Source organism: Elgaria multicarinata, chromosome 4 (assembly GCF_023053635.1).
Source record: "Elgaria multicarinata webbii isolate HBS135686 ecotype San Diego chromosome 4, rElgMul1.1.pri, whole genome shotgun sequence".
NCBI lineage: Eukaryota > Metazoa > Chordata > Lepidosauria > Squamata > Anguidae > Elgaria > Elgaria multicarinata.
In genome coordinates, this window is record NC_086174.1 from 972,379 (window position 1) to 995,945 (window position 23,567).

Consider the following 23,567-nt stretch of genomic DNA (forward strand, 5'->3'; position numbering starts at 1 on the left):
ATTATTATTTTTTAAACCATCATTTTTAAAGATAAAGAGCTGAAAGTTGGCACCATGATAGCTTTTAGGTAGAGCTTTAGCCATACCAAATTTGAAATAGATCTGTTCATCCATTGATTTTTAGGATTTTTTTAAAATTTGAGGACTTAAATTTTATTTTTTTAAAAATATTTTTAAAGATAAAGAGATGAAACTTGGCACCATGATTGCTCTTAACAAGGACTTTAGCTATGCCAAGTTTGAAACAGATCTGTCTATCCATTGAGTTTTAGATTTTTTTAAAAAAGTTTGAGTTTTCAAAATTATTTTTTTTAAATGACATTTTTAAAAGATAAAGGGCTGAAAGTTGGCACCATGATAGCTCTTAAGGAGAGATTTAGCCATGCCAGGTTTGAATCAGATCTGTTCATACATTGTTTTTAAAGTTTTTTTTTTAAAAAAAAGTTCAAAGTTTTAAAATTATTGTGTTTTAAAACTGCTGGAGCCATATCCTTCAAACTCAGGTTGTCAAACCTCCTCTTTGGGGTGTTGCATATTGAGCAGTTTCAGCCCTTGGCATTAAGGGGATCTCCAGTCTTTAGGTAAACTGCCGCAACACCCACCTTAACGTTAGAGTAGAGAAACTTGTGACAATTATACACAAGCTTTTTTAAAAAAATTGAAACTAAGCCAGCCATCCGGCCGGCCAGTAGCAAACCCTGTTAACAACAACAGCAGCTTGCAATGAGTGAAGATACAGTCAGAAAAGATAGTTGAGGGAAGGGGAGAATGTAACACACAGAGTATAGCAAAAGCTTCAAAGTACAGCAAAACCTACAAAAGTAGGAGTGAGTGAAGTTAATTTCAGATACAGTGAATCTCTCACTTGTTCTTTATTTCAGTGATTTTAACATTAAGATGTTATGTAGAACAGATTTGTCTTAAATGTGTGCTGTAAAATCAGACATGTGACCAAGGCTATGTTCGGGTGGGCACGCCCTCTTGGTGCTGGACACGCCCCTTTGGGGGCGACCATGTTGTCCTCCTTTTTGGCTTCCAAAATATGGTCACCCTAATCATGTCTCCCCTCAATCTTCTCATCTCCAGGCTAAACATGACCAGTTCTTTCAGTCTCCCTTCATGGGGCTTTGTTTCCAGACCCGTGATCATCCTGGTTGCCCTCCTCGGAACACGCTCCAGCTTGTCTGCGTCCTTCTTGAATTGTGGAGCCCAGAACTGGACGCAATACTCTAAATGAGGCCTAACCAGGGCCGAATAGAGAGGAACCAGAACCTCACATGATTTGGAAGCTATACTTCTATTAATGCAGCCCAAAATAGCATTGGCCTTTCTTGCAGCCATATCACACTGTTGGCTCATATTCAGTTTGCGATCTACAACAATTCCAAGATCCTTCTCGTTTGTAGTATTGCTGAGCCAAGTATCCCCCATCTTGTAACTGTGCCTTTGGTTTCTATTTCCTAAATGTAGAACTTGGCATTTCTCCCTATTAAGTTTCATTCTGTTGTTTCCAGCCCAGCACTCCAGCCTATCAAGATCCCTTTGAAGTTTGTTTCTGTCTTCCAGGGTATTAGAATCATAGAATAGTAGAGTTGGAAGGGGCCTATAAGGCCATTGAGTATTAGCTCTCCCACCCAATTTTGTGTCTTCTGCAAATTTGATAAACATTCCCTGCACCTCCTGATCGGCTATTGAGAATCAAACTGGACTGAACTGTTTCACCTTGGAAAAAACGTTATTGATAAGGGGGAATAAAAATATAAAGTATAAAGTGTTGGTTATTACCTTTAAAGCCCTACATGGTTTGGGTCCAGGTCACCTGCGGGATCGCCTTCTCCCGTACAATCCGCCCCGCACACTCAGGTCCCTTGGGAAGAACTTCCTTCAGCCAGCCAAAACTAGGCTGACAACCGTTACCCAGAGGACCTTTTCTTCTGCCGCTCCCAGACTATGGAATGGCCTGCCGGGAGAGATTCGTCAACTTAATAGCCTTTCCGAATTCAAGAAGACTATAAAGACTGATCTCTTCTGGCAGGCCTACCCAGCTGAATTTTAAGATGTTTGACTGTTATTTTAATATTGTATTAGTTTTATATGTTTTAATCAGTTTTATGTATTTTATAGCATTTGTATCTAATGTTGTTCCCCGCCTCAATCCAAAGGGAGAGGTGGGTAAGAAATTATTATTATTATTATTATTATTATTATTATTATTATTATTATTATTTTGAGAATATTAAAATAAAAACATTCTCCCACAAGACAACCTTGCCAGGCAGGTAACATCTCCATTTTCCAGGCTGGGAAATGAGGCCAAGAGAGCATTAATAGAAGTACAGCTTCCAAACGGCGCGAGGTCCTGGTTCTCCTCTATTCGGCCCTGGTTAGGCCTCATCTTATTGCGGCCAGTTCTGAGCACCACACTTCAAAAAGGACGCAGACCATGCCCATAAAGCGTTTTAAAACGTACTTAAGGTGTCTTCTCATGCAGAAGGCTGTAAACACGACCTGGATCCCAGAGCAAGAGGGCTGTTCCACTGGGATGGTCTGGTGGCCGCTCTCCCCTTGACCATGAGAAGTTGGCCGCCCTTGGGTAGCCCTCGCACTCACACGCCAACGAAACAGCCAGGGCCACAGCGTAACAAAACACTAACATTTGGACATGCATAATGCAGGCCGAGGCAGTGGAAATACTAAACCCGGTTTAAAGTATCACCTGGGAAATGAGCCTTAGATGAGGGACAGGAAAGCTGGTCCGGGGCTTGTGGCGGACAGCAGCCTCCTTGGAGGCCTTTTGGAGGCTTCAGCTAGCGCAGAATTTGGCAGCGAGGATTTTGGCTAGCCGGTTATTTATTTAACTGATTTCTAAATCACACCCCTCCCAGCCGCCCGGGGAAATGTACAGTAACAACCGCATAAAACCAAGAAACAAAGGAGCGAATCCTGCATGATACAGTAACACCAAGAGGAGCGTGAAAACTGAACAGTGATCTATAACTCTACACAGCGTTAAAAGCCTGGCGGAACCATCGTTTTTACTGCCCGTCTACAGCAAAATAAGGAAAGGGCTGATCTTGGGAGGGGTTTCCACACCTGCGGTGCTGCAACGACTGCAAATTAGGGGCAGGCCAAGGGAAGGAGACGGCCCTTCGGATATCCCGGCCCAAGCAGTCCAGGGCTTCGTCGCTCAAAACCAGCACTCGAACTGTGCATGGAAACAAACTGGAAGCCCGTGGAACGGATCCAGGACTGGTGAAACGTGGGCAGCAAACGCCTGGCCACCACACCAGCTGCATCGTTTCCGAGCGCTTTCGAAGGGCAGCCCCACGTAGAGCGCATTACAGCAATCTAGACAGCAGCCGATTAAGGTCTGAAAAACTGAGCGGCCCACTGCTTCCCCGTCCTGCTCCCGAAATAGCCCACCTACCCAGGTGCCTGCGCTTGGGAGCCTGCTTGAAGCTGGGCCTCAGCAGCCACTGGGCTTCCTGGCCTGCTCCGTCACGGCGATGGCCGCCAGTGGGAGCCACCAGCGGACAGCGCAGGGGGTGGACCCAGGGCGGCTCCCCACACCCAAGCGCATCGGCCTGGGGCTTCACAGCCCCTAGAAGGCAGAGCCCTGTCCAGGGCCTCCAGCTGGAAATCCCCACTTGCACTACGATGCCCTCTTGAGAGCACTGGGCAGCCCCACACCATTGGCCCATCTTTGGGCTGCAGCAGCCAGCGGAGACAGCCTCCCTTCTCCAGGGGACGGGGCGAGCCCGGGTGCGAGGGAGCGGCTGCGTGGAGCACGCCCTTCAACCCCTGCCCCCCCTGCTCTGCCCCAGCGGCTTCTCACCCAGCCAAAGTTCTCACGGGCACCCTGCGCCCAGCCACTGTGCCTCTTGAGCACCCCTAGACTGCTCTGACCCCCCCTCCAGATCTGCTCTCTTTGGAAAGCACCTCCCCCGTGTCCCCCAGGTGCCCCCCTTTGCACCCTTCCTTCAAGAGAGCCCTGGTGACGGGGGGGGGGGTGTCCCTGGCTCTCAATTCCAGCCCTGCCTGGCAGGGCTCCATCTGGACTGGGGCAACCTGACGTTCCACGCAGAGGCTCGGGCAGGGCTGACAGCCAACGCTTTGCAGGAGCCAGCCCCGTCCGCGGCCAGTGCAAGAGAGCGAGAGCGCCACCCGGACACAGCTCCCCCTTCTGGCAAGGCAACCAACCGGACACATTCCCCCGGTTTCAGCCGCGTCCTGGATTCCTCCTGCACCTTTCCCAGGGGGACGTGGAGCGCCCAAAGCTTCTGGGCCTCCGCCCACAGAGAAGCCCTGCAAGGCCACGACGTGGGCAGCCACAGCGCAGATGCCCCCATCAAGGTTTCGCCCCCATCCTGTTGCTGCCACTCTGCCTCTACTGCAAGAAGCCCACCCCCACCCCCACCCCCCCAGCCTCCTTCCCCAGCATTCCTGCAAGTGCTGGTGCTCCTGGCCCTAGAACTCCAGCTCCTGCATCCAGCCAAGCCCGGATGCCACCACAGCCTGCCCCTGGGGCCTGCAGGAACTCTCAGGCCAGGGGTCTCACTCCTGCAAGCCACTGACCGCCGCCCCCCAAGCCTCCACCACCTCAGGATGCCGGAACGGTGGCAGAACCGGCACCAATCCCCACCCCACCCCGTGAGCGCAACAGGGCCGTGGGTCTCTCCTGCAACAACACACCCCCCCGGGCACTTTCTTGGAGGCCTTTTCGCCACACGCCTGGCTTGGCCCCAAAGCATCCCCCGTGGCCCCGCCAGGTCTGGGCCACACATCCGCTTGCTCTCGCTCCCCTGGCTGGCCCTGCCTCGGAGACCCTCCCCTGCCCTACGAACCTGTTGGGGGGTATGGAAATCAATTACAGCAGAGGCTTCTCCCCCCACCCCAAAACCCAATCAAGACGGACACCAGGGATTCAGCAGGGAGGAGCCGATGGGCAGTGCTCCCCGTCACCTGGGCGATGCCTGCCGGGCCCAGCTGAGCCAGCCCCAGCCCCCCCCCCCCACAGGGCCCCCTCCTCTGGACGGAGCCAAGGAGGCAACTCAGCCCTGGGGCCCCTTACCTTGTGAGGAGCAGCGTCGGCGGCCTCTCGGTCTGCAGCAGGGCTGCCGGCATCGACGGGCCCGTTGGACGGCATCGTGGCCACAGCAGGGGAGGGGCAGCTGCGGCACGGCTCAGCTTCCGGAGCCGCGTCTGCACCGGGGGCCGCCCTTCACTCCAAACACGCGTGGACGGAAGCGGAGGAGCTGCCTGCTCTGGCGACCCGGGGGCCCCTCTGCCACCGATGTTGTCGTCGTGGTCTTCCCCCCCCCCCGGCCACCTGCAATGGGAGGAGAGAAGGATGGAGGAGGGCGAGGCTGGCAGGCGGCACGCTCCTGGGGGCCACCTCCAGGCCTCTCCCGGCCCGCGGCCCAGCAGCGGCAGAAGGTGCCCCCCTCCCCTCCCCCTCCCCGCCCAGACAAGAGGCCTCCCCCTCCTGTGGGCCAGGATCCCCCTCCCTAGAGGCAGCTGCCTCGGGCACCAGGGTGGGTGAGGGAGCCCAGCTCCTCTTGAGGCAATGCAGCAAGGGCCCTCTGGAGCCAGGCCTGGGGCATCAGGTGCGCTCGCAGGGGAGGGCAAGGGGGGCTGCTGCAGCCACTGCTTTAAGGAAGGCCACTGCTACCGGCACCAGGAGGGGGCGAGGACGGGCCGGACAACAGGGTGCCCGTGCGCTCCACCGCCACACACGCCTTGGCTGCAGCCACGGAAAGGGCTCAGAAGACAAGCCCCCCAAATGGCCACGATCCGTGCCTGCCTTCCTAACCTTGTCTCCAGCTGTGTCGGAACTGCAACTCCCATCATTCCCAGCTAGCACAGCTGATGGGAATTGCGGTCCAGCATATCCAAAGGGCCCCAGGTCAGGGTAGGCTGATTACGCTCCGCCCTGCCCGAGGCCGACAGTGACCGGACCCTGGTCAACGGGAGAGAAGGACAACAGCCCACCCTGGCGCCCGCAGGAGCCCCCCAACCCAGGGCTCCCCTCCTGACCTTCCTCATTAGCGAAGTCTTCCCCACGGTCCTACCCAGCATCCCCACCCCCACCCATTGCTGCCGCCACGTTCCCAACAGCTGTGCAGGGAAACACGCCAAGGAGCACAGCGTCCGGAAAACGCGCATGCACAGAGCCCAGAGCGCACGGTGCAATACACCAGAGGGGTTGCTGAGAATGCATCAGGGCGCCGGCGCCGGCTCCAAACTGCCCTGGCCAGTCACACTGGCAGCCCCTGGCAGCCCGAGAGCGGGGCACAAACACCTTTGTGGAACACAGCTGGGAGGTGGGACGGCTCCTGTGTCCCCCAACATCCAACCCCTTGGAAAACTCAAGGCCCAGCCGGGGGGGGGGGCTGATCTCTGCCTGCCCCACACTGAGCCCCAGCATGTGGCTGACACGGCGGAGCGTCCGACAGGGCAGTTCCGGCCACCCGCCAGGCCAGCGGCCTGCTGTGCGGCCAGTAGCCTCCCTGACAATACTGCCGGCTGAAGGCCCCACTTCTGGTGGCGCCTTGGAGCAGAGGAAGCTGCACGACGCTCCGGAGCTGGGCCCCTCGGCTTGTCTGTCTGTCTGTCTTGATTTTCCACCCATCGTTCTACCGACAAACGGCCCTTGGGGCAGCTTACAGGGACAACGACAACTAGTTAAAAAGAAAGATTTGTTAGGATAACAGGATACAAAGGGGGCAGGATGAATGAACGAGGCCATCTCTGTAAGGCCATCCAGGAGATTGACGGCAGGCTGTAGTCGATGTATTGGTGAGCTGTTTTATTGTTCACTAATGTTTCGTTTGTAAAAATCAACAAAAACTATTTTTTAGAATCGATTAAAGCACTAAAGCAGTAGAATTAAACACAACCATGAGAGAATCAGAACAGGCCCCGGCCAGCAGGCCCACTTGCAGGCTGAAGGCCTTCCTGTTAGAGCAGTACGACAACGGAACCAGTGACCTAGGGAGGTGGTGGGCTCTCCCACCCTAGAGGCCTTCAAGAGGCAGCTGGACAACCACCTGTCAGGGATGCTTTAGGGTGGATTCCTGCACTGAGGAGGGGGTTGGACTCGATGGCCTTGTAGGCCCCTTCCAGCGCTGCTATTCTATGATTCTATGGTCTTTGCCCGCCAGTGGAGGGGGAGCGGACGTGGGCTCCCCTGGGAGGCAGTTCCACAGCCAGGGCGCAGCCACCAAAAAGACCCTCTCTCCGGCCGCCACCGATCGTGGCTCTGAAAGCAGCGGTCTCAAACGACGAGCCTCTCTAGAGAGACGTCAGCCCATCCATCCATCAACCCTGGAGGGGTGGTGGTCAACCGCTTCTCTCCCCCAGCTCCCTCCCAGGACAGTGCCACAGCTGCCTTTTGATTCCCTTCCAAAAAAGGCACTAAAAATAGCTGGGCCTGGGATCGCCCCTGCGGAGAGGACAAGGGGGACAGGAAGACCCCTCCCCACAGGACGCCCTCCCCCAGAAGCAGCTGCCGGGGGAACGGCCTTTGCCAGCCACCGCTAGTGGAGACGGGAGCTGCTGGGTGGCCCCTCCTCCCAAAGGGGCTCGCTGTGGAACCCACCCACCCCCGTAAGTCCTCAGACTCCCCCCTTCCTTCCCGGCAGCCTCCCCTCCCTGTTGCTGCCTCTCTGCAGTGCTGTGCCTCCCCAGAAGGCCCAGACCCCCACCCAGGGCCACTGCCTAGCCAGAACCTTCTGCCCACTCCCAGTGCCCAATTATGAAGTCAAGGGAGAGGAGGGGCTAGGGCTGCCCCTCCCTCGAGCAGATCAGCATGACAGAGCCGGGGGTGGGGCAGAGAAAAAGGAGCCCTTTAGCGGCACGATTCCCTCCCACGCAAAGGCAGAGCTGCCTTGGGCCTGCCAATCACCCCGGTCGGCTGGAGGTGGCGCTCAGGGGAGAGATTCTGGCAGCCGGGACTGGCCAGACAGGCACCCCAGAAACCCACTGGCCGGCGGAGAGCAAGGTGGCCCTGTGACCCGGCCTCCAAGCGGTTGCCAGCGGCTGCAGGAGGCTTCTGAACCCAGTATCTGTTGGGAGACCAATACTGCCAAAAGTGGCCCTTCCAAGAAATCCCTGACATGTGTGGGTGATAACTTTCTCCTACAGAAAGTGGAGGAAGGAACTAGAGGATCGGCAATCCTTGACTTGACATTGACCAATAGGGATGACTTAGTGGATAAAGTGGCAGTTGAGGGAACTCTGGGGGAAAGTGACCACGTCATACTTGAATTCTCGATTATAAAGGACGCAAAAGCTGAGTGTAGCCGTACGCGTACTCAGGATTTTAGGAAAGCTGGTTTAATAAACTCAGAACTATGATAAGTAAGGTCCCGTGGCCAGTGTAACCCTAATTAGAAAAGGAGTCCAAGATGAGTGGGAGGTTCAAAAAAAGGAAATTTTAAAGGCACAATTGGGAACAATTCCAGCAAGGAAGAAAGATAGAAGACAACAGAAGAAACCAATGTGGCTCCACAAAAATTTGTGCTTTTAACCTGTTGGTTGTTTTATTATGGTTTTAATTTTTGTGAACCGCCCAGAGAGCTTCGGCTATTGGGCAGTATAAAAATATAATAAATACATAAATAAATAAAAAGCTTAGAGATGACCTGAAAACAAAAAATGGGGATTCAGGAAGGACTTCTTCACACAGCAAATAGTTAAATTTTGGAACTCACTACCACAAGATGTGGATGGCTTTAAAAGGGGGTTGGATAAATTCCTGGAGAAGGTTATCCATGGCTACTAGTCTTGATGGCTAAATGCTACCTCCAGTATCAGAGGCAGGAAGCCTGTGTGCACCAGTTGCTGGGGAACATGGGTGGGAGGGTGCTGTTGCACCGTGTCCTGCTTTGTTGGTCCCTGGTCAACAGCTGGTGGGCCACTGTTTGAACAGAGTGCGGAACTACATGGACCTTCGGTCGGATCCTGCAGGACACTTCTTATGTTCTTAAAAAAGGATACATACAGGAAGCGGAAGGAAGGCCGGGCTACAAAAGAAGGGTACAGACAGGTGGCACAGAAGTGCCGAAATGGCGTCAGGAAGGCTAAAGCTGAGAATGAGCTGGGATTAGCGAGGGATGCTAAAAGCAATAAAAAGGCCTTCTTCAGATACGTGAGTAGTAAAAGACAGAGGAAAGAAATGGTGGTTCAACTGCTTAACGAGGATGGCAAAATGATAACAGATGACAAAGAAAAGGCTGAAGTGCTCAATTCCTACTTTGCCTCGGTCTTCTCCCAAAAGCGAGTCTATGACACACACACACCCGGCAAAAGTGAAGTACAAGCTGAAAAGAGAGCTTTGGCTATGGAGCGGTATATAAATGTAATGAATAAATAAATAAATATAAAAGGGCAGGATTGCAGCTTGAGATCGATAAACAAATAGTGAAGGAACACCTAAATTCTTTGAACGAGTTCAAATCTCCAGGGCCCGATAAACTGCATCCTAGAGTAATAAAGCAGCTGGCAGAACTCTCATAACCATTGTCTATTATCTTTGAGAAATCATGGAAGACGGGTGAGGTGCCAGACGACTGGAGGAGGGCTAACGTTGTCCCTATCTTCAAAAGGGAGGAACCTGGGAACTACAGAGCAGTCAGTCTGACATCCATCCCTGGGAAAATTTTGGCAGTAAATTAGAACTAAGCCAATCTGTAAGCACCCTGCCAGACTAATCTGATCTCATTTTTTATTCGGATAACCTCCCTTGTGGACAGTGGGAATGTTGTGGATGTCATATCTCTTGACTTCAGCAAAGCTTTTGACAAAGTGCCCCGTGATATTCCAATGAACAAACTAGCTAAAAGTGGGCTAGATGGAACAACTATTAAGTAGATCCACAGTTGGCTACAGAATCGGACTCAAAGAGTACTTATCAACGATAACTTTTCAAACAGGGAGAGGCAATGAGTGGGGTACCGCAGGGCTCAGTCCTGGGCCCAGTGCTCTTCAACATTTTTATGTTGAACGAGAAGGTTCTGGGAATGCTTATCAGATCTGCAGATGACACAAAATTGGGTGGGATAGCTAATACCGTCAAAGTGATCTTGATAGGCTGGAGTGCTGGGCTGAAAACAACAGAATTAAAATTAATAGGGATTAATGCCAGGTCTTACACCTAGAAAAAAGAAACCAAATGCACAGTTACAAGATGGGGGATACTTGGCTCAGCAATACGACAAGCGAGAAGGATCTTGGAATTGTTGTAGATCACAAGCTGAATAGGAGCCAACAGTGCGATATGGCTGCAAGAAAGGCAAATGCTATTTTGGACTGCACTAATAGAAGGATGGCTTCCAAATCACATAAGTAACTAGTTCCCGTCTATTTGGCACTGGTTAGGCCTCATCCTGAGTATTGCATCCAGTTCTGGGCATCACACTTGAAGAAGGATGCAGACAAGCTGGAGGAGCTCAGAAGTGGGCAACGAGGATGATCAGGGGTCTGGAAACAAAGCCCTGTGGGGAGAGACTGAAAGAACTGGGCCTGTTTAGCCCGGAGAAGAGAAAACTGAGGGGAGCCATGAGAGCACTCTTCAAATACTTAAAAGGTTGTCACACAGGGGAGGGCCAGGATCTCTTCTCAGTCCTCCCAGAGTGCAGGAATAATGGGCTCAAGTGACAGGAAGCCCGATTCCGGCTGGACAACAGGAAAAACTTCCCGACTGTTAGAGCAGTACAACAATGGAACCCATGACCTAGGGAGGTTGTGGGCTCTCCCACACTCGAGGCCTTCAAGAGGCAGCTGGAGCGCCACCTGTCAGGGATGCTTTAGGGTGGATTCTTGCACTGAGCAGGGGGTTGGACTTGATGGCCTTATTGGCCCCTTCCAACTTTACTATTCTACGAATGCTGAACAGCCATGTGGCAGGGAGACGTGTGGCAGGTGCCTTAAAAGTCCATGCGCACCCACACAGCCCCACTAATGCAGAGGGGCCCTAAACCAAGGCCAGCAGCCAGGACCCACAACAGCACAGCCCCACCCCCACCCCGGACCTCCCAAAGGGCACCTGTTTGCTATTGTCTTAGATGGGCTCCTACTTTGAATGGTAATTTTTAAATCAGGCGTGCAGGACTTCCGGCCCAGGGGCCCAATCCAGCCCTCTGGGAATCACCAGCAAGCCAAGCCCACTTCCCTTGGTTTCGCCCCCTGGCCCTGACTGCTGGCTGTTTGGTATTTTCCCCGGTGTTTGTAGAGTCCTTTCCTTATCCTGAAAGTTTGGGATCCCTCCCCTAAGGCTGAGTTACTGGCAGGGAGCGCTTCAAGCTGCAAGGTGCTGGTAGCATTTGGAATGCCTGGCTCCGCCCCTTCTGTCCTCAGTTCCACCCCCTCCGGCACGTGACCCCCCTCCCCCCACCCGAACTTCCCCGAAGCGAAAGACTGAAGTTCAGCTGGCTGAAGAAGAGCTTTTCACTGTGGATTTACAACTGGAGCCTCTACAGCCGGAAGAGAAGCACCACTGAGATCAATGGGGTTGCAGTCGTGCCGATCCCAAAAGTTGGGAATGACGCTACGTCCGGTGCTCCGGGGTGCTATGTGTGCAGCCATGACGGCCTCCTGCACGTCAACATTTATCACACCACCGAGCATAAAAACACAGAAGCCCTGGCAGGGCGCTGAGAGGTCCGTAATCGGATTCAGAGCACTTGCTGGAGAGACGCTATAACCACGCCACAGCCTCTTGATGCGGCAAAACGGACCAGTGAAGTGTCATCCGTGCCAAAAAAGGCGGCATTAAATAGCACAGAAACAGTCCTGGCCGAGCAAAGCAAACACAAAAGGGAGGTGGATTCCTGCATTGAGCAGGAAGTAGGACTAGATGGCCTTGTAGGCCCCTTCCAACTCTGCTATTCTATGATTCTATGACTCTATGAGGGAGGGATGGCCCATGATGTTTGCCCCCAGGGCCTGGGATTCTAAGGTAGACTGCCCCTGACCCTGAAGGTTCCATTGAGTAAGAAGACAGCTGCACTCCCCAAATGGGTCTATTATTATTATTATTATTATTATTATTATTATTATTATTATTATTATTTATTACATTTTTATACCGCCCAATAGCCGAAGCTCTCTGGGCGGTTCACAAAAATGGCGGTTCACTAATCCATTTCTTTGCCATGAACCTCGTGCCAACTTGCCACCTCTCCAGCCAGGTGACGCAGCCCACTGAGATGTCAAAGGGCCCCAGGACCGACTCGATTTTAAGTCAGTTGTGCTCACCCATCGCCACGTACAGAAAACTCACATGTGAAATGGTATTCTGGCAGGCTACATGCAACTAGACATGAGAAGGCCCAGGGGGGAAAAAAGGGGGGGGGAAACAGGTTCCTTCCCCAAGGGCTGTTTTTGTCCGTCCACCCCCGGAAAAATTTGAAAAACTGAACAGCTTTGGATTATGAAACATTTTCTTTTCGAATTTAAGACAAGGTATTTATAGATTGTTACCCGGGCTTTATTCCTCCCAAAATGTTTTCTAAAACTGTTGTACTAAAACCACTTTTATAGAAATACTAGAGATTATTATTATTATTATTTATTTATATAGCACCATCCGTGTACATGGTGCTGTACAGAGTAGAACAATAAAATAGCAAAACCCTGCCGCATAGGCTTACATTCTAATAAAATCACAATAAAACAATAAGAAGGGGAAGAGAATGCACCAAAGAGGCACAGGGGAGAGTAAAACCAACAGTATAAAAGTAAGGTCAAAAACAAGTTCTAAAAGCTTTAGAAAAAAGAAAAGTTTTTAGCTGAGTTTTAAAAACTACGATTGAACTTGTAGTTTGCAAATGTTCTGGAAGAGAGTTAAATATGTTAAATATCTGGAAATAAAGAAGCCATGTGGGGGGGGGGGAGGGTTTTTTAATCTCTCTGTAAGATTCCCAGCATAGTTGGTTCTTTCACTCCTTATTAAAATTATTGATCTAAAGTATATTTTACTGACAGACATTTATGCTCAGTTTCCCAACATGTGAGTCAAGCCACCATTCTGCCTTCCTGATGGTCTTGTTCTATCGTGTCCTGTGTTCCTGATGCTGTCATTTAATGAAGTCCTAATCTAGCAGTCGCTTAATGTAGCCAAGTTACACATAAAATAACTTTAGGAACATAAAGGGCTGTTTTACGTTCCCAACCTAGAGTCCTCTGGATGTTCTGGACTACAGTGCCCAGCACTCCTGACCCTTGGCCTTGGTGTCTGAGGCTGATGGGAGCGGAGGTCCAAAATATCTGGAGGGCACCCGGCTGGGGAAGGTTTTCTTAAAGCAACAAAATGATTTTAGATCTCGCTATAAAGAGTGCTTAAAAAGTATTGTTTATTTTTCAATTTTTCCAAAATTTTCAATTTTACAAAACAAAAAACAGGGGGGAAAGTTCATGGCTTCAAAATTTCTGAAAAAGTTTACACCTCTACGTGCACGAGAATCACCAAAAGAGAAGCAGCCTTCCGGCACAGCCTTGCTGCTAAGCAGGACTTTGGTACGGAGACCGAAGCATATTCCAAGTAGGGCTATGCTCCGCTTCCCTTCGGGTCGGAGAAGCAGAAGCAGATTGGGGTGCTTCGCCTCCTCTTAAGGCGGAGGATCGGGGGGGGGGGACGACAGCAGAGCGTCGCAGAGCGGATCGAGATGAAGGCGGATCCTTCGCTTCGATGTGGAGCTCTGACGGCGGCAGAGCCAGGTAAGGGGGCAGGGGGGAGGGAGGGTCTTACCTGGTCCGTCGTGGCCCATCGCCAGCTTCACTTGAGATCGCCGGCTTCACTTGAGCTCGCAGCTCAACCCAGAAGGGTAGGCCCCAAGTGGGGCCTACCCTTCTGGGTTGAGCCACGGGCTGAAGTGAAGCTGCGATGGGCCACAACAGACCAGGTAAGTGGTGTGCGCGGGGGGGGGGGGGTTACCTGGCCCTGCCACCGCTGCCGCTGCCCGTGCAGCGACGGTGGCAGAGCCAGGTAAGGGGGCAGGGGGGAGGAAGGTCTTACCTGGTCCGTCGCGGCCCGTCGCTGGCATCACTTCAGCCCGTGGCCCCAAGCAGGGCCTACACTTCCGGGTTGAGCTGCGGGCTGAAGTGAAGCCGTCAACGGGCTGCGACGGACCAGGCAAGTGGTGTGCGTGAGGGGGGGCTTACCTGGCCCTGCTGCTGCTGCCGCAGTTTGTGTGGCAACAGTGGCGCACCTAGGTAAGTCTATGGGTGGGTGGAGGGAACAAAGCTCCGATTCAGATCCGGAGTTCCGTAACGAAGCAGACCGGGCCACAGGCAGACCGTGGCGGGGCGGATCGGCCCGATCCGGAAGTTGTGGATTGGGCCACGAAGAGGATCGGGGGGGGGGGAGGTCCATGCGCAGCCCTAATTCCAAGTGTCAAACTTTCCGATCCTCTCCCATCCTACCAATGACCAAACGTACTTCTTTGTTTTAGAAACCTCTCTATCTCTCTGTCTCCTTCAGCCAGGCCCCCAGGGCTCTTTGCATCAAACAACAATCAAAATATAAACCAGAATGATCACCAACATCTTAGCAGCAGCTAAAACCAACAACATCTTAAACAGCCACTGAGGGGGAAAAATCCCTTTGCCTGGCACTGAAAAGATGAGAGCGCTGGCACCGGGGGAGGGCAGCACCATCCAAAAAGACCCCTCTCTGGGTGCCCCCACCCACCTCAAAGAGCAGGGGCCGATTCCACAGGTGCACGAGCAGGGCGTGGGGGTCGCACACGCTCAAGAACCCCAACGATGCTTCAGGGACTAGAGGAGGGGGGACCGTTCCGCTTCCTTTGCTCCCAGGTCCAGGTGCTTGTGAAGAGCCTGGCCGAGTGCGCCCAGAACATCCTAGCTTTCAATTTTGGTTTCCCAACCTGGTGCCCTCCTGATGTTTTGGACTGCAACTCCCATCACCCCAACCAGCACAGAGAATGGTTAGAGCTAGTGGGAGTTGTAGTCCAACAGCCTCTGGGGGCGGCAGGTTGGGGAAGGGTAGAATTTGATTTTTCTGTTAGAACAAACAGAGTAAGAAAACGCCCTTGTTCTATCACCGTTTCTGACTCGTTCCCAAACCAAGTTTGCGTGACCAAAAAGCGCCCGGTGAAACAGCCCCCGTGGGCTCTAGAACAGCACCCCCCCCACAGCCCTCCAGGCATGGCTGGGGGCTGTAGCTGAGTGGTAGAGCCCGGTTCCATTCCTGCCGGCATCCCAGGTAGGGCTGGAGAGCTGTTGCTGCCAGTCTGTGTGAACAGTATGGGGCTAGGTGGACCCAGGGTCTGACTCAGTCAAAGGCAGCTTCTGGTGCTCCTAAGGATGAGGGGGTGGGAAATGGAGGGGGGGCAGGGGGCCTCCTCAAGAACCTAACAGCTTAAAGTATCCTGGAGAGGTGGTGGTGAGGAATTGGAACCCTGGGCCTGGACGCCATGGGCATATGAAAAATTCCCCCTCACCTATGTGGTGTGTGTGGGGGGGTGTTTGTAGGGCCCCCTTTTTCTTTCCCAGTAACCAGGAACCTTCGCACATTCCACTATAAAGCCAAGCCAGGTTGGGCCGGACAGCCAGCCTCAAGCCGGGCCCGTTTACGGCTATGGAGCAGAGCAGTGAGAGCTTCCAGGAGGGAAAAAGGGCCGCCCCCCCAACCACCCCAATATAAGGCTCCTGTTGTAGTCCCTTTGGAGCCCTCCTGTGTTTGGGGGTGGGGGGTGGGCACTGTAACCCTTTGCCCTCCAGGGAAGCCATTGAAGGCTGCCATTCGAGTGATGGATTAATTGCGAGGTGCACAGGAAAGGACTTCCTCTCGATGGCCGGGCAACCAGGAGGAAATCTGCGAGGAACGCTAGCTAGGGTGAGCAATGTCACCCAGGCAAGGCCCAGGGAGGAGCTGGGCTACTTCCGCTTCACTCAGAAACAGCTGAGCAAGAAGGCAAGCCAAGGCAAGGCGGAGGGCAAGGCCTACGGGCAGCTCCGATGCCAGCCACGGGATGCAGCACATGAGGCAGCCGGTCCCCAGTGAAGCCAGTGTGCCCCCTGCCACGCAGCAGAACCACTGGCCTGTGGAATTCACTGCCACAAGATGTGATGGTTGCCGGTGGCAGGCAGCCTTCCCCAACCTGGTGCCCTCCAGTTGTGTCTGTTGGTCTACAACTCCCAGCCAGGCTTTATTGGGGATCAGAACAGGTTGTATCATCCACCCAGGAGACCGGCTCCCAACTCGGCCAAAGAGGTGCCCACTCACGTACCTGGCTTACTGGTCTGGAGTCAAAAGAGAAGGCATCGAGGGAGGGAGGGAGGGAGGGAGGGAGGGAGGGAGACTCCTGGATGAAAAGGAGAGGCCCGCCCACTCCCAGAGGCCGAGGATGGGCAGCGGGGAGAGGAAGCCTGTCTTGGTGCGGTGCATCTGCACTCATGCCCCTGAGAAGTGGGGCTAGAGAAGGAGCGGAGTGGGGCCGGGGCCTCCTGCTTTCATCCAAGGAACAAGCATCGTCTCGACGCCCGCTGCCACCCCCACCATCCAACACAACCACTTAGGATGCTGGGAATTGTAGTCCAACACATCTGGAGGTCGCCAGCTTGAAGCAGGCTGGCCTAAGCCCTAAGAGCTATGGCTAAACATTTAAAGGTGATGGCTGGCGCGCCACGTGCTGTACACACGCCGGGAAAACTTCTGGGCAGCTAGGAAGTGGGCCGCACTTTCCGTGGACCTCTAAGGACGCCTGCAGCGGCACCCTCTTTGCCCCCGCCAGCTCAGATTCAGAGGGGGCCCCTCCCCCACCGAGAGGCCGGACACGCAGAACACCCCCAGGACGGCGTCGGCGTGGAAGCCCAGGCCGTAGCCCCAGCTCTGGAGTGGAAGCCCTCGCGCCCTGAGTCACCCCTGCCTGCCCCCTCCTGCAGGCCTCGGGCTGGTGCGGACTCAGCACCAAGGAAGCGCAGTCAGCAGAGCTCCTGATTCGACCCCTCCCGGGCCAACCCACTGGTGCCCCGGAAGGGGGATCCAGTATTATTATTATTATTTATTTATATAGCACCATCAATGTACATGGTGCTGTACAGATAACACAATAAATAGCAGGACCCTGCCGCGTAGGCTTACAATCTAATAAAGTTGTAGTAAACAATAAGGGGGGAAAGAGAATGCAAACAGGCACAGGGAAGTGTAAACAGGCACCGGGTAGGGTGAAGCTAAACAGTATAGAGTCAGAACAAACTCAATATTTGAAGGCTATTCCAAAGCCCACTGCCACCACAGGTGCATGTCAGCTTTGCCAAAGCGCGAGGGGGCGGGGGAGAGGAGTCAGCACCGCTTGTGCCAGCACTGCCAGGGACGGGTGGACAGGATCCTCCTGCTTTCGCTCCTGATAAAGGACTGTAATAAATTCATAGCCACGAGCAATAAAACGTTGGCTCCGTCCCGCAAGACGTCACTGCTAATGAACGCCTGCGGTGAAACACCCAGCCAAGCCTCCAAACGGGCGCGGATCCCTGAGCTGGAGGGGAGGCAAGCCCTGGCAAGCGGGTCACGTCGGGGACGGGCAGGAAAAGCCGCTCGCAACCACGGCGGCACAACCAACGCTTCCGTGGCTCCGGCAGCCCCCGGGCCGGCTGGGGTTGGCAACGCACCTGCAGGTCGGGCACCGGGGGCTGGCCGAGGAAGGGGCCAAATGCAGCCATGGGACAAGCGGCTCTGGGCCTCTGACGCTCAAGGCCCTGGCCTGCAGGCCACGCGTGGAGAACGATGCCAGTGCTGCAGCCCCTCCCCCTCCCCACACCCTCACAGCTGCCAGCAAAGCTCACGCTCAAGGCCCAGTTGCCACCGGACACTCCTGCTCCCAAGTACTCCAGAAGGCTGGCCCCAGGCCTGAAGCAAAGCCTCCGGGGGCGTCCGAAGGCCTGACTGGCATCCTCTCCACGGCACCCCGTAGGAAGAGGCTTCTCTGACCCTGTCCCGTCACTCCCGTTCTCACCACATACAGGAAAAGGGAGTTCCCCCACAGCCGTTTCCAAAAAGGAAAACCCAGCACTCAAAACCACAATGCGGGTCACACCACCTCTGAAGCCAATGTGCCTACTAGCGCTGCAGCCGAGCACTCTGGGGCGCACGCTACCATCTCTAGACAAGCCATTCTGTCGGGGGAGCTCCACGCAGGAAGCCCCTGCTCAACACACAAGAGCTCCGTGCGGGCATCAGAGCAGCTGACCAGCACCCAGGACTGGAAGCCTGAGCTGATGAATTGCCACAGTCAAATCAGCTACTTCGTTAAACTGAAGATCTCTAATCCGACTGTGGTCAGCTCTGCCTTCCCGCAAGAGACAACATTCCCGCCTCCATTTTAGGGAACACACTGGATAAACAACAAACGGTTTCTATTCTCTCACGATTTGGGTCGTTAAACTTGCAGAACAATGTCAGCCATGTTGAGATAAACCATTTGAATGAGGTCTGAGGAACCAAACCGGAAACGGCGCCCAGAAGTCAACCTCTCCGGTTGCCAAGTTGCCGCAACACTGGTACAATCCCAGGTTTCGGCCGGCGCATCCCCTCGCCCCATTCAGCCAACCTGAGAGCGCATGAAGCCTTAGAACCAAGCGGTCAAGAGCCGGAACCAATCATCAGACTGGGATTGCTGCGGACGGCAGCTTAGATTGGCCAAAACAACAACAGCCCCCCCCCCTTTGCTGGAGAGAGCAGCGACTTCCTCCCTTTCCTGGACGCATTTATTTGGCATGGAAGTAAAACCGCCCGCTATCCCAAAGGCACGGGAGCCCCCTCCGTGACCGACGCGCCCTGGAAGTTGCAAACCATCGCTGCCACCAGCGCGCTAATTGCAAACATCCCTCGTGGGGGCAACGCACGCACGGGTCCACCTGGGCCTCCGCTCACGCAACGGCCCTTCCTTTGCACACCCCATACCAGCCTGCCAGGCCCCATACGAAGAAGGCACACGCCAGGAGGCGCCAGGAGGGCTCTTCTCCACTGACGTCCTTCTGGCAGCCCCTCAGAGCCGCGGTGCGCCGCGGTGACCTCCTGGGGCGTGCCAGGCAACCCCAATTTCCCCACGCAACCTCAGCCGGGGATCCCGCCGGGAGGGAACCTCTCCGCAAGACGCCAGGCCTACGCCGGACCAGAGGAATGACAGGCCGGCTGGGGCCGGCTCCTTCACAGGTGCAGAGGTCAGGAGGGCTCTGCTGGGGTCACAACCGGTCTGGGGCTGGGGAAAGCCGCAGAAAGGCTTCCAGAGGCCCTGCCCCCCCTCCGCCTGTCCCCACCCCATTCTTGGACAGCACCTGACTGGAGGGAGGGGGAGGAAGGGAGGGAACTCCTGCTCAGTGACGGAGGAGCAGGAGGGCTGTCAGAGCTGGACTTTGGGAATGCCTGCCCTGCTCTGCCCTGCCCTGCCCTGCCCTCCCCTGGGGCTTCCAACGACTATCAATAATCAGTGTGAGCCCTGGGGGAACGGAGGGGGGGAGGCTCCCCGCCCTCCAAAGGAAGCTTGCAAGGCAGAACCAAAATATGGGACCCTGCCAAATTTCTAAATGCAAACATTCCTTTTGTCTGTCTCTTCCCCCACCCCCAACCCCAACCCCACTTCTCATGACAATCAAGTTTGGCTCCATCTAAGGCCTGCAAAATATAGAGATTATCCTAGGCAAGAGGCAGCAGCCGCCGGCACAGCCTCACCCGGAATCTAATCCTGCTCTCCCAAAGGGCGGGGGGGGGTGTTGTTGAAAAGCCCCCCTTCTCCCCCCCCACTCCCCGCCAGAGTTACTCTAGACAAGCCCCATCCATTATCCCCTCAAATGTTTTTAGACATCTAATTGGAAGGAGAAAGGGCTCCTGCCAAGCTGTTTCCAGCTGACCCAGCATGCGAGGGGTTATTGAGCAGCCCCCCCCCAAATCCCCAGCTCACAAAGGTCAGCCCCTTCCCCCCTGATTGTCAGGACCTTTCAAAGCCGCTGGGCCTGAAGAATTGGCTTTGAGGTTTCTAGAGAGGAACCCCTCCCTCGCTCCAAAGCCAGGAGGGGGGGTGCGGAGGGGGGTGAGGTAGAGATGCCCCGGCACAGCAGCTGCCCCGCCACACGGCCCGCCCGGCTCCTGCCAGCTCCCCCGCGTCCCCCGCAGCCTCCAACCAGGACAGCCAGTGGCAAACCCAGGAGTTCGGCCAGCATCAAGGAGAGGAGGCAGCTCAGGTGATGCAGGATGCTTGACCGGGAGGACAGCCGGACACCTTCCGCCGCTCCTGGCGGGACAGGGCCCAGGCCGCCACCACCACCACCCCCAGACCCGGCTGCAGCAGGTGACAGATGGGTGGAAGGAGCACCACCCGGGGCTGTGGGGCACCCAGGCTTCCGTCCAAGGTGCTGCACCCCAGGAAAAGAGGCGGGGGGGGAGGCAAGAAAAGCACCCCTTCCCAGCACTAGGTTTTCACAATGAGGGGGGAGGGAGGGGGGCTGTGCTCCCTGGAAGTCACGGAAGCAGCAGCGGGGGCTCCCCCCACCCCAGCTCAGAGGGTCTCCCGGGCACATGCGTGCGTCCCCCCATGTGACAGCTCGAAGGGGAGCCTGCTTCCCCGCCAGGCCCTGCCTGCACGGAGGGAAGAGGGCGTTCGCCACCCCCACCCCCCACATGCCCTGCCTCGGTCTTGGGTCAGGGTCCGCCTGACGCAGGGCAGGCAAGAGCGCTCCAGCCCCCCCACACACACAAGTGAAGGGGAGGAGCAGAGGGCAGCGGAGGGAGGAGGCGGAGCCAGGAGGTTGGCACTGTGCCAGTCCAGGCTGAGAGGCACGCAATGGGCTGGGGTGGAGGGGGGGTGGAAGACACGGGAAAACTGCGGGAGGGGCGCTCCATTGGGGAGGGCGCAAATCCATAGGGCCCAACCCACAGATGAGTCTTACTGGGGGAAAGGGAGACCGGCAGCCCCCCCCCCCCGTTTGCCCTTCACCAGTGGCTCTGCAAAGCCTTCAAGGACACACAGCTGCGCCCGCCTGGCCGCCCCCCCCAAGCACCGGAGGGCGCCAGCCAGCCCCCCCCCGCTCCGCGACCACGCACCGAGGCCTCCTGCACTGGCCAGCCGGCCCCCCTCCCCTCGGCAAAAGCGGGGGGGGCTGCGAGGTGCCCTGGAAAACAAGCTCTCAGTGCAGCATTTCCACTGCCTCCCCCCTTGCAACACCGGGGGGAGGGGGGAAAGGCGGCGGCGGGGGGGGAGTACAGAAGGGGATGGAAATTTGCACCCGCCTCTCCCCGTAGCCCTGCTACAGGTGTGCGCGCGGAAGGGGGTGGGGAGGGTGGTGCGCGCCCCCGTCGTGCCCTGCAGTCTGCCTTGGAGGACCCCACCCCGCGCCCCAAATCCCCCCACCCTTTGCTTTTTCTGTCCCCCTAAAGCCCTTCCACGACCCTGCGACCCCCTCCTCTGCAGGGGAATGGACGAGGGGGGGCCTCACACATGCCCCCCCCGCGTCATGCCAGGCTGCCATTTTTGCTGCTCGCCCTGCTTCTTCTCCCCCCCCCCCCGCCGCCTCGTAGCGCAAAAGCATTCCGCTTTGCAGGAGAATTTCAAGCGGGGGAGGAGGGGGGGCGTCGGAAACCCCCCGCGGCCGCCCCCGCCCCACTCTCTGCGCGCGCCCCTTTTGTGCCTGCAGGAGCCACCCGCGCATCTCCGCGAACGCAGGGCACCCCGATGCGGGGGGGCGGGGGGGAGGCAGGCACGTCTGCGAACACGGGGATTCATTTGCATTTATTTATTTATTTATTTATTTTTATTTTTAAAAAAGGGGGAAACCCCCCTCCGCACGCGCGCGCGCACCCCCAGAGATCCTGCACGGCGCGCGCGCACAGACGGACGGACGGACGCGCGGGGGGGGAAGAGGGGGGACACCGCCGCCGCACTCTCCCCCCATGCCAAGCTGCCTTCCTTACCACCCACCCCACCCCCACCGCCACCAACGATATGTGAAGTTCAAGTTCACCGAAATCGTGGGGGGGGGAGATAATATTGGCGGGGGGGTGGGGGGAGGCAGCTCTCTGCGCCAAGAGCAGGAAGCTGCCTTGAACTTGGCTCCCGGGGTGGGGGGTGAGGAGAAGGCGCTGCTGCTGCTGCTGCTGCCCCCCCCCCCCCAGTCCAGGCAGCGTCTGTGCCAGGCGAGGAAATGCAACAAGCGCCCGGAGCTGGGAGAGGGGGGGGCGGTTTGGAGCGGAGGCTGCTGCATTTTCGGCAGCCCCGGGAAGGCGCGCGGCTGCGGCGGGGGGTGGGGTGGGGTGGGGGTGGGCTCTGGCAGCCCCGCACGTCAACGCAGCGCCCCATCCTCAGGGCGGCGGTGGGGGGGGATCCGGCGGGCCTGGCATCGATGCCCCCCCGCCATGCAAAGTGTCAGCTGCGCCCCGAGCGTGGGGGGGGGGCGGGGGGGTCGCTTACCTTGCGCCCGGCGGCGGCGGCGGCGGCGCTGTTGCTGCAGCGGCTGCTCCCTCCCCTCCTGCTGCCGCCGCCGCTGCTGCTGCTGCTGCGCTTTGCCGCTGCTGCTGCTCTTGTGGCTGCCGCTGCTCCGGCGCCTTCCGCGCTGCCTCTCGCCTTGCCCTGCCCGGGGAGGAGGCCTCGCCCGCCGCCTCCACTGCAGCGACGAAGCCTCTCGGATCGGACCGCCTCGGATCGGCTCGGGCGCGCTCGGCCCGCGGGACCCGCGCAGCCCGGCAGGGGGAGCCCGAGAGCGCCCGCCGCAGCAGGCGGGCCCGACGGACGGGCGGACGGGTCCTAGCGCCCGCCGCGAAGAACGCGCACGCCCGGCCCGAGGATTCCCCCATCGTTTCCCTTGCCGGTGGTGCTGGGCCCGAACCTGCCGGCACCCCTCCTCGCGGGTCCCCTGGACAGACTGCCCCCTCCTCACGGATCCCCTGGCCTGGATCCGGCCAGGCTGCCCCCTCCTCGCGAGTCCCCTGGCCTGGATCCGGCCAGGCTGCCCCCTCCTCGCGGGTCCCCTGGCCTGGATCCGGCCAGGCTGCCCCCTCCTCGCGGGTGCCCTGGCCTGGATCCGGCCAGGCTGCCCCCTCCTCGCGGGTCCCCTGGCCTGGATCCGGCCAGGCTGCCCCCTCCTCGCGAGTCCCCTGGCCTGGATCCGGCCAGGCTGCCCCCTCCTCGCGGGTGCCCTGGCCTGGATCCGGTCAGACTGCCCCCCTCCTCGCGGGTCCTCTGGCCGTGTCTCTCAGCACATGTTCAGAGGCTCTCTTGCTTGCCGGGGGAGTGTATGGATACTTGAATAAAGCCGTTTAAAAGGGGCTTTTCCCTTTCTCTCAAATCTGTCAAGGCGCACGTGGAATTAGGAGAGAGAGGAAATACTGCTGAGCCCAGCGCTGCTTCTGGAAGCAATGCCCTGGCGGGACCAGGCCAAGCAGTGTGATGCGTCCCAGGAGTGGATCTGGGGATTATTGATTGATTGATTGATTGATTACATTTCTATACCGCCCAATAGCCAGAGCTCTCTGGGCGGTTCACAAAAATTAAAACCATTCAAAGTATAAAACAACAGTATAAAACCATACTATAAAATACAATATAAAAGCTCAA

General features: G+C 56.3%; 1 protein-coding gene across 3 annotated transcripts in view; it reads right to left on the reverse strand.

Moving 5' to 3' along the window:
* Positions 1–5,277, reverse strand: part of DNMT3A (DNA methyltransferase 3 alpha) — an 80,581-nt gene extending 75,304 nt beyond the window's left edge. For all 3 annotated transcript variants that reach the window (XM_063123681.1, XM_063123682.1, XM_063123680.1), the window contains exon 1: positions 5,072–5,277. In XM_063123681.1, the coding sequence (XP_062979751.1) occupies positions 5,072–5,146 (75 nt within the window). In that variant the 5' untranslated portion in view covers positions 5,147–5,277. The remainder of the gene's footprint in view (positions 1–5,071) is intronic.
* Positions 5,278–23,567: the final 18,290 nt, after the last annotated feature.